The following is a 10,821-nucleotide window of genomic DNA, read 5'->3' on the forward strand; positions in this document are numbered from 1 at the left end:
GAAATTTTGGGTCATATTTTTTTGGGACGTTTCATTTGTATTTTACAATTATAGCCTAAACTGGACGATTTTGACCTTGATATAAGTTTGGTTGAGGACTTTATCTTGAGCTGCCGACGTGGAATGTACTTTTGATCCAAGTTGGACGATTTTTCCCCTGAAGATGGTATTTGCAGTTTCACGTGGATTTAGGTATTGCTTGCAGTGTTGTAAAACTCGCCGAGTTGGCCGATTACTCCTCCGAGTACTCGCTACTCGTCCCCTTACCGAGGCGAGTTACAGAATCCCGAGTACTCTCTGATTAGACCCTTACTGAACTGAGTAGTATTGCAAAACACGTTCAACTCGATGATTAATATGTATAATATACTTAATGATTTATTATTTAACACACACATGTGATTATTACTAAATATATATCTTAAATTTTCAGTAATTATTCACGAAGTGAGACCATTATGTGTTTTTTAGCTTTTATGTATTCACATGTATCTAATTTTGTTATATATTTCAATCAACTTATGATTTTAACTTATGATTTTGACATATATAATTTCCCTAAAAATATTTCTACATGAATTACCGAATCCGAATACTCCCCGAGTACTCCCGAGTATTCCCGGGTACTTGCTACTCGGTAGTCGGCCGAACAGGTACCGAGCAACGAGTTCTACAACCTTGGTTGCTTGTAATCTTGCTGAGCTCTTATGCTAGCAGGTGTGATCTTAACTAGATAAAGTTATTTTGCAAGGTTCTTAGCATTGTGTTCATCTAATTTTATTTCTTGTATTTTGCCCGGTTTTCGCTAGCTATCTATTTGTACAAGTCATTGTTGTTAAAAATGTTATTTTATAATGGTTCTTGTTCCACTTTGCTTGTTTTTAGTTGATTCTTTGTTAATAGGATTAGAACACTTTTTGTAATTAGTCTTGAATATTAGTCTAAATCTTGATATGGAATTGAAGAAAAAAAGAATTTGCGTATTTTGTTTGGTTTTTAATTGTTTATTTGTTAATAGGATTAGTATATTATGTAAAGCTAATAGGATTAGGGCCATTTTATATGGTTTTTTACTTTTTGAGTCAGGTTTATAAATTATCATCCAACTTCAAATATGTTTGTTTTTTTCGGTCATTTTGTTTTGAAGGATCTAATTATCTTATACCATCAACTTGAAAAAGAAACTTTTTCTTTTTCCTATCTATTAATTTATAAGACATGTTTGTTAGCTATCGAAGACATTAAACATGTATCTAAAAAAATTTGTACTGGTAATTTTTTATAACTTTATGTTCTGTATGAGCTTGGTATATATAGGGGGATTATCGAGTCTCTTTCGCTCAGGGCATGGAAAACCAATAGATCAACCCTGCATATGATTAATTTAAAATTTGGACTGAAACGTGACTTTTGTTATATAAAAATAAAACACTTGATAAAGAGTTACAAGAAATGATAAAAAGAGATACAAAACATTGGAAAGAAGTTTTAGTAGGAATAATTGAAGTTGTAAAATGTTTAGCTGAAAGTAACTTAGCTTTTTGTGGAACAAATGAAAAAATATATAAGAATTATAATGCTAACTTTTTATGTATAGTTCATGATTGTTGAATTTGATCTAGTAATGAAACAATATTTTTTTACTTATTCAAGATAAAAAAGTCATAATCATTATCTTAGTCATAAATTTCAAAATGAATTAATTGAAATGTTGGCATCTGAAGTAAAAAATGCAATTGTTAAAAAACTAAAAAATATAAAATATTTTTCTATATTTCTTGATTGCATTCCAGATACCACTCACAAAGAACGGATGACTTTGACTAAAAGATATGTCGATGTTACAAATGTTCCAATAAAAGTAAAAGAGTTTTATCTAGAGTTCTTAGTTATAGAAGATACATCTAATTTAAGACTTTTCAATGTTTTGAAAATATAAAATGCAACATGAAAGTGTACACAAAAAATTGTTTGATATAAATTCAAGAGCTTTTTATATGTTGTGTATGTCATAATCTTAATTTAGTATTTTGTGATGTGACAAATTCTTCTCATAAAGCAATATATATATAGAAAAGATTAAAAAAATTGGTACTTTTCAAATGATATATAATGTTTTTTCTACTTCAACAAAAAGATAGAGTGTTTTACTTGAGTATGTAGATGAATTAACACTTAAATAATTGTTTGCAACAAGTTGGAAAAGTCACATTAAAAGTGTTAAAAAAATAAAAACTCAACTTTTTCAAATTAAAGAAGCTTTAATAAAATTAGCTAAAATGAGTGATGATGAAAAATTTTGTAGAGATGTTGATTAATTAATAAATGATGAAATTTCTGGTTTTGAATTTATTTTAAGTTTAGTAATATGACATGATATTTCATTTAGAATTAATTTCTTAAGTAAAAAAGTTACAATCCAAAGATATGATTCTTGATGTTGCGGTAGAAAATTTAAAGGGATTAGTTAATTATTTTGAAATTATATGGAAAATAGGTTTGACTCTGCTATTGTTAAAGCTAAAGAAATAACACATAATATTGGAGTTGAACCTGAATTTCCTATTAAATGTATTTATTGTAGAAAAAACAATTTGATGAAGTTCCAAATATTGAAAGAGAACAACAAACTTCTAAAGAAAAAATTAGAAGATATTATTTTATTATTTAAGTGAATATGACTCTTACATAACTAAAAGTAGATTTGAACAAATGTAGCAATTTGAATCATTTTTGTATTTTGTTTGATGGTTCAATGTTAAAATCCTTAGTTGATGATGGATTAAAAAAATGTTGTAAACTTGAAACTAGTTTGACAGTTAATGAAGAACTTGATATTGATAATAAGATTTATTTATTGAGTTAAAAGTTTTGCAGGTAATGTTGCCGGATGAAACATACAAATATGAAATTCGTTGGACGGCTATTCAAATCATGGAGTTCACAAAGAAAATAGACATGTTTCCCAATGTATTGGTAGCATATAAGATTTTGTTGACAATACTGGTTACAGTAGCTATCGCGGAAAGAAGTTTTTCGAAATTTAAGTTGGTGAAATTATATTTTCGAAGTACCATGAATCAAGAAAGATTAACTAATTAACAATTTTGAGTATCAAAAGTCACTTTCTATAAAGGCTTGATTATCATAAAATTAGAGATGTTTTTGTTTAAAGAAAATACACGTAGACATCGTTTTAGATGATTTTTTGTATGTTTTTGTTTGTATAATCATGATTTAGTTTGGTTATAAAATTTATTTCACTTTGTTATATCTTTTTTATTATATATCGACATTTTTTTAGTATCTCCGGACTAGGGATGAGAGTGGGTCCAAACCCGGACTGGTAGACACGGACCCGAAAAACCCAGGAACCGGTTAACGGGATTTTGTAGGACCGAAAACCGGACCGGTATATAAGAAACGGTTCCGGTTCGGTTCCGGGTAAGGTACCGGGTAAAGTGGGTCTAGAACCGAAAAACTCAGAAACATCAAAGTGGGTCGGATGGAACCGGATAGAGTGGGTCTAGAACCGAAAACCAGAATTTTTTGGTAATTACTTAGTAGTTGAACCTTGAAAATTTTCAACTTTGATATCCTAACTTTGGGAGACTGTAAGTCATTAAATATTACACCAAAAATAACAAACTTATAGTCTAATATCATGTACAAACTCTTAACTACACGTTGCAAAAAACCTCATGATAATTCGACTTCAAACGAATTAGATACTATAAATCAATGAATATGAAACCAAAAATGACAAATTAAAGTCTAAAATCATGTACAAACTCTATACTACACTTTGGAAAAAACCGCATGCTATTCCGACGTGAAACGAATTAAATATGCATGTTTTAAAACTATCACAGAATACAAAAAAAAGCTGAAAAACATAAAATTTTCAACTTTGATATCCCGACTTTGAGAGACTGTAAGTCAATGAATATAAACTCAAAAATGACAAAATTATAGTCTAAAATCATGTACAAATTATAAACTACACTTTGGAAAAAACTTCATGCCAATTTGACTTTAAACGAATGAGATATGCGTTTTTAAACTTTTCACATAAACCGGTTCCGGCCCCTAAAACCGGTTCCGGTTCCTAACACGGTTCCGGTTCTTAAACCCAGTTTACCCGGACACGAAACCTGGATTACCCAGAACCCGGATAAAGTAATTCTTTAAACCCGAGACCAATACCGGTTTTACATGTTCTGATTCTAACGGTTCCGGTGCAGTCCAGTCTTTCGGTTCTAAATCTCATCTCTACTCCGGACATTAAAAGTCAATGAACCGGTCTTCTACCAAGTACCAAGACACCTCATCTTTAGATTTTTTGCATTCTACAAATAGGACCTCATGGGCCTACACAAACCCATCAAGAATCCTCTTCTAATCCCCTCTTAGTCTCTTACCCCACCCTTGGGAAACACTTTGCCCAACTCTCCCCACAACATTCATTTACTTTCTCCTAATGAACACACTGCCTTAGAGGATGACCAAGAGCCCAATTAATTAGTCAAAATCTATTTTCCGTTATCTACTCATGTGGTATTTGTTTTACCATGGATACCCACTTTAATATTTTTATTATCCGTAGTTCTTGACGATCAACAAAATTCTAAAACAACTCAAAATCACTAATTATAGCTTAAAAACTAATCGGGGATTTGTAGAAACTTCAAACAACTTAAAACTCCTAGCCCAAAACAATTATTTCTAGAAAGATTATACTTTAGACTTTATATTCACAAATATGCGTAAAGATTCATCTAATATAAAAAGGTTAGCAAAAATCAACGACAAAAGTAAGCTTCCCACCAAACCTCACATCGTATTGAAAATGATTTTTAATTTAAAAGCATTGGTATTAACAATAATCAATTATTCAATTCATCGTATTCAGTCACGTGGTTTTCAACACTTTATAATAAACTAAACTAATATATTTCTCACCCACCAAGCCACGCATCGTTTTAATTCCTCCATGAAAAAAACATATATTTTAATTCATATTACACCAATCATAGATGAAATAATAATGTAACACATGCTATGCTATGAAAAATAACACACACATCTTATAAAAATAGCTTTGTTAAGATTTAAGCTCCTAGAATCACAATCTTTTCAATTTATAACCAAATAAACTTTTGTACCAACCTCCAAAAGAAAAAAAAAAACTAACATCCATATTCCAGAGCTACATATATTAATAATAAAAAGAAACATACTAAAAACTCTTTAAGATGAAACGGCAGGCTCTATCTTCCTCATCGGAAGGCCGAGTTTCTGATCATCTTCATCATGATAAACATATGCAAAACCACCATGTCTGGTCATATCCATACCTGCTGTTTCATCCTCCGCCGAGATCCTTAGCAACCCAAGCTTTTTAAGAATCAAAAACAACGGACCCATTGTGGCACTTACGAACCCAATAATCACTAAAATCTGGATCACATGTGCTGCTAGAAGTTTTCCACCACCACCCATGAACAACCCATATGGCCTACCTGGTTTCCCTGGATACACCTCGTTCACATACTTCTCCTTCGCGAATAAACCAGTGAAGATGATCCCCCATGCTCCGCAACCGCCGTGAAGCTGAGCCGCCTCTAATGGGTCGTCGTATTTCATCTTCTCCGCTAGCTTGTTGAACCCTGTTAAGACACATGCGGCCACGAATCCGCAGATGACTGCAGCCCATGGATCAACCACCGAACACCCTGAGGTTATGGCTGCGAAGCCACCCAATAGTCCGTTGCAGACATCGACTACATTCCAGTGTCCGGAGAGTATTCTCTTACCGAAGAGAGTGGTTAGGGCGGCTGTGCAACCAGCTAGGGTTGTTGTTACGGCGGTTCTACCGACGGCGCTCCACTGTCCGTAATAGCTACCTGATTCGTACGGGCTTAGGATTTTGACAAACGAACCTGGGTTAAATCCGTACCATCCGAACCATAGAAGAAAAGTACCGAGCACCACCAAGGAGGCGCTATGGCCGCGTAAGGCCACTGATCGGCCGCTGTGGTCGAATCGGCCGATTCTTGGGCCTTCGATTAAAGCACCGTATAAGCCTGCGATCCCACCAACCATATGAACCACACCAGATCCTGCGAAATCGATGACACCTGATCCGAGAAATAAGTTATCCATGTTCGTGGCGCTTGCCCATCCGTCGACGGACCAGAACCAATGCGATACGACGGGGTAAACGAATCCGGTCAGGAAAGCAGAGTAAATCAGATAAGCGACGAATTGAGTTCTCTCGGCGATAGATCCGGATGTGATTCCGGCAGCGGCGATGGCGAAAGCCCACTGGTATAAGAAATAGCTGTAGTCGAAGTCAGACGAAGGCATATTTTGAAGGGCAAAGTTGTGTTTACCGATGAACCCATTGGATGGGGTACCGAAGGCAAAAGCGAATCCGAATAGGTAGTAAAATAGACCACCGGCGGCAGCATCAAGAACGTTAGTGAGCATGATATTCATGGTGTTTTTGGCACGAACAGAGCCTGCACAGAGCATGGCGAAACCAAGCTGCATGGAGAAGACGAGATATGCAGAGAAAAGAAGGTATGTGGAGTCGACGGCGTATGTGGTGTCGCTGAACTTTGTGGAGACGGTGTTAAATTGATCGCAGATAAAAGCGGCAGCGCCAGTAGCGTTGGTGGTGTTGGCACCAAACATGGCTGCCAGTGCATCAGCGGAGCAGGTTGGCGAACCCATTTTTGGTTTCCTCCGGCGACGGCGGAAACCTAATTGGCCAAGTGAATATTGTTGTTACGGAGACGACAGTGTGGTTGTAAATATAGGAGGGGAAAATAGCGGAAAGGGAGGAGAGAGATTGGGAGCGCAACGTCTTTGACTGTTGACTTTTTCTTCTGTTCCTTTTTTCAAGATATTCCTATTATACACCCTTTTGTTTCTCTCAGTTTCCCATTTTGGTCCTCTATTTCGTTTCACAACTGATGTTAAGTATACGTCATAGGCTTTAAACCTTTTAATTAACCTGTATTTCAAAATAATAATAATAATAATAATAATAATAATAATAATAATAATAGAAAAAAAAAACTAAACTTTTCAGTCGCTTGGATATTATTTTTTTATGTTCGTATTATATTTTTGAAATTATTCCTTATATATATCTCAGTTTCACATTTTATGTCGTATTATATTTTTGTATGTTCGTATTATAGTTTTGAAATTATATATATATATATATATATATATATATATATATATATATATATATATATAGAGGAAAAATTGCAAAAATGGTCCCTGTGGTATGCATTTTTTTGGGGTTTTAGTCCCAACCATGACTTTTTGGGATTGGTGGTCCTTTTGAGCTAGTTTCCTTGCACTTTTGGTCCCCCAAAAAACTGAAAAGACTAAAATGTCCTTCTGATACATTTTTTTATGGTTTTTGCTATTAAATTTAAAGTTTTATTAATAAAAATTATGAGGCCCACCTCTCTCTCTCTCTCTCTCTCTCAATCTATCTCCCAGTTTTATTTCTTCCTTTTCTTCTTCATTTTTATGGTAAAAACACCACTGGAGGTGGATGCATTTACGGTGACCATCAAGAACAACACTCTATCGGTGAGCCAAGGGGCTACCATCCCCACCACCAACACCTCCCTCGCCACCAACTGCCGCCTCCGCTAATGCTTCCTTCTTCTCGGATCAATAGAGGATCGAAGACCTCCATCCTCTTTTACGTTTTGCTGCGGATCACAACAGAAAGGGAATGAAGGCTCCGGGGATAGCCTTCTGTCGGCACCCCTCCTCGTGACTGTGTAACTACCACATATGAACCACCACAAGACCAAGTTTCTTTGCTGCCCTCGTATTTCTTTTCTGCTTTCGTTCAATTTCTTTCTACTCCGACCAGACAAGGACCATACAAACCCACTCCCAACCCTCTTCCTCATTCCCTTTCTGCGGACGATCACCACCCACATACATCCCCCTCAATCTGTTGTTGCTTCCAATCGGGTCCCTCTTCTCGATCAGACAAAGGCAGAGGACCGAAGTCCTTATTCCTCCTTCGTGTGTTGCTGGCCGATTGGATCAGAAGAAGAAAGAAGACGCTGAAGAGGAAAAGGGTTTTTGGGTTTGATGTTTGACAGCCTCGTGGTTTTGTAGGATGCTGCTCCATCTCCAGTGGAGCTTCTTGACAACAATCAAGAAGTGGAGGAAGTGAGGAATTGAAGAGGTTGGTCAATTGCAAAGAGGGAGAAGGCATCTCTGGTTCCGGTCTGCAATTGATTTGGAGCGAAAGGAACTTGATTGAAATAAGGGAAGAAGGAATGGAACGCAACAATCGGGGTGGGTCGATCGTTGTTCATAGGAAGAGAGGGAGGGCTGCCATGGTGGTCTGCTAGTTAGGGTGGAAACAGCAGCTTCAGCTATTTGCTGCTGCTTCTTTTCTTGTTAGCAGACGAGAAATAAGAGAGAGAGAGAGAGAGAGGTGGACATGTGGGCCCAATTTTATATTTAATAATAATAATAATTTTAAAAAGTGAAAGAAAAATGAAAATTAAATTCATTAAGGGTATAATAGTCTTTTTAGTTTGGACATGGACCAAAAAGTGCAAGGAAACTAGGTAAAAAGGACCACCAATCCAAAAAAATCATGGTTTGGACTAAAACCCCAAAAAATTACATACCATAGGGACCATTTTTGCAATTTTGTCATATATATATATATATATATATATATATATATATATATATATATATATATATATATATATATATATATATATATATATATATATATATATAAAGTTGACTTCATATGACACCATAAAATGTTTTGAAACATGTGAAGGCCTTCACCATATATTTAGAATACCTACAAAAAGTTAAAAAATAAAACTTGAAAATGAAATTAGAAAAAAAAAAAAGACTATTTATTTATTATTTTCGAAACTAATAAAATGTCTACTATTAATTATGAATTAATTACCTTTCATAATTAATAAATTCTAACATACTAAATCAAAATCTTTTTTTTTTCAAATATCAACTCCTTATTCAATTTCAAACATGACATTTTTCCATAGTTTTGGATTAATTAATATTCACATGTCATTATTGTATATTTTTCCTTTTTATTAAAATGCCACATAATAATTATTAATCAGTTATATTTAATCTATCCCAATAAATCAAAATCTTTTTTTTTTTTCAAATTTCAATTTGGACATGATATTTTCTAGTAATTATGGATTAGTTAATATCTACATGATTATTGTGTGTTTTTAATTAGAATGCCAACTAAAAAATGCAATCTATTAATTATTAGTTAATTATACTTATTATTTAATAAATATCTAACCTAATAAATCAAAATATTTTTTTTATCAAACGTTAACTTTTCATTTAATTCGACAAATGACGTTTTCTAATAATTTTTGATTAGTTAATAGACAAATGACATTTTCTAATAATTTTTTATTAGTTAATACACGTGTCTCATTATTATGTGTCTTCCTTTATAATAAAATGTCACCTATTATTTATCAATCAATTATATTTAATATTTAATAAATATATTAAATGAAAAGGAAACTTGGGTACGTTACTTATTTTTTTTTAATAAATCAAAATCAATTCACTTCTTATTCAATTTAATCAATGACATTTTCTACTAATTTTTGATTAATTAGAATCAACATCTCGTTATTGTGTTTTTCATTCTTATTAAAATGCCACCTATTAATTATTACTCAATTATATTTAATCTACCCTAATAAATAATTTTTTTTTGTCAAATATCAACTTCTAATTAAATCTGACACATGACATTTTGTAGTAGTTGTGGATTGATTAATATGCACGTGTTATTATTGTTATTAGTAGGTGTAAGACCCGTGTAATACACATGTTGATTAAAAAAAAGTTAAATATCAAGGTGTAAATATTAAACATGTTTAAGGTAAAAATTTAGAGACAAATACAAACAAAATGATGAATAAGTAAGTAATTTAATATATATTAATAAAAAAACTATTGATGTATTTTAATTATATGGGTTGAATCATAAATTTCCAAAGATTTTTTGAATATGACATTAGATGTCCTATTGGTAAGTTTACTGTCATTGTCTAAAATTAATATTTTTAATACGTATTTTCTTTTAACTCTTGATAATGCAATATACAGGTGCCCATGAGTGAACGTTGATAACGCAATATACGACATTAGATGTTTTGTTCGTAAATTTATGATCGTTATTTTTAATTAGTATCTAAAATGTTTTGAAAACAATATTATTTTTCTTTAACTCGAAATTAATGATATTTAATATGTTGTATAATGAAATATACAATTTAATAAAATGAAAAAAAAAACCAACACATTCATACATGTTATAACCATATTTTTACTTAAAATCGCAAAGTAAGTAATATACATACATGTACACAAAATGAATAAATAAGTCACAACTCAAAAGAAGAATAAGTATGTATTTTCAATAATAATTATATGAAGTTATAAATAAATAAATATGGACAAAAACCAAAGTTCGTTACCCTCTTAGGTCATTAACCCTTCAATTAATCTATTTTAATTGTAAAATCACATGCTTTTATTAGTCAAATAATTAGTTAGCTTTTTAAATTCGGTAATTTCCAATCAATTTTGGTTTTTGGCGATTTAAAAATACATGCCATATTTAGGCCCATAATATACAACTGATTGAATGTATTATCTAGATGATCTGTTTAACTTAACTTATACGAAATTAATAACAAAATCATGTCAAAAGCTTCAAAAACTTTGTCAAGATTTCTG

General features: G+C 32.7%; 1 protein-coding gene across 1 annotated transcript; it reads right to left on the reverse strand.

Moving 5' to 3' along the window:
• Positions 1 to 5,087: 5,087 nt before the first annotated feature.
• On the reverse strand, positions 5,088 to 6,872 carry AMT1;1 (ammonium transporter 1;1). The gene has a single exon (XM_079055363.1). It carries the CDS (start codon positions 6,736 to 6,738, stop codon positions 5,251 to 5,253), a length of 1,488 nt encoding a protein of 495 aa, XP_078911489.1. The 5' UTR covers positions 6,739 to 6,872; the 3' UTR covers positions 5,088 to 5,250.
• Between the last annotated feature and the right edge of the window lie 3,949 nt (positions 6,873 to 10,821).

Source organism: Lactuca virosa, chromosome 6 (genome assembly GCF_052849685.1).
Source record: "Lactuca virosa cultivar CGN04683 chromosome 6, Lactuca_virosa_CGN04683_v6, whole genome shotgun sequence".
NCBI classification, from domain to species: domain Eukaryota; kingdom Viridiplantae; phylum Streptophyta; class Magnoliopsida; order Asterales; family Asteraceae; genus Lactuca; species Lactuca virosa.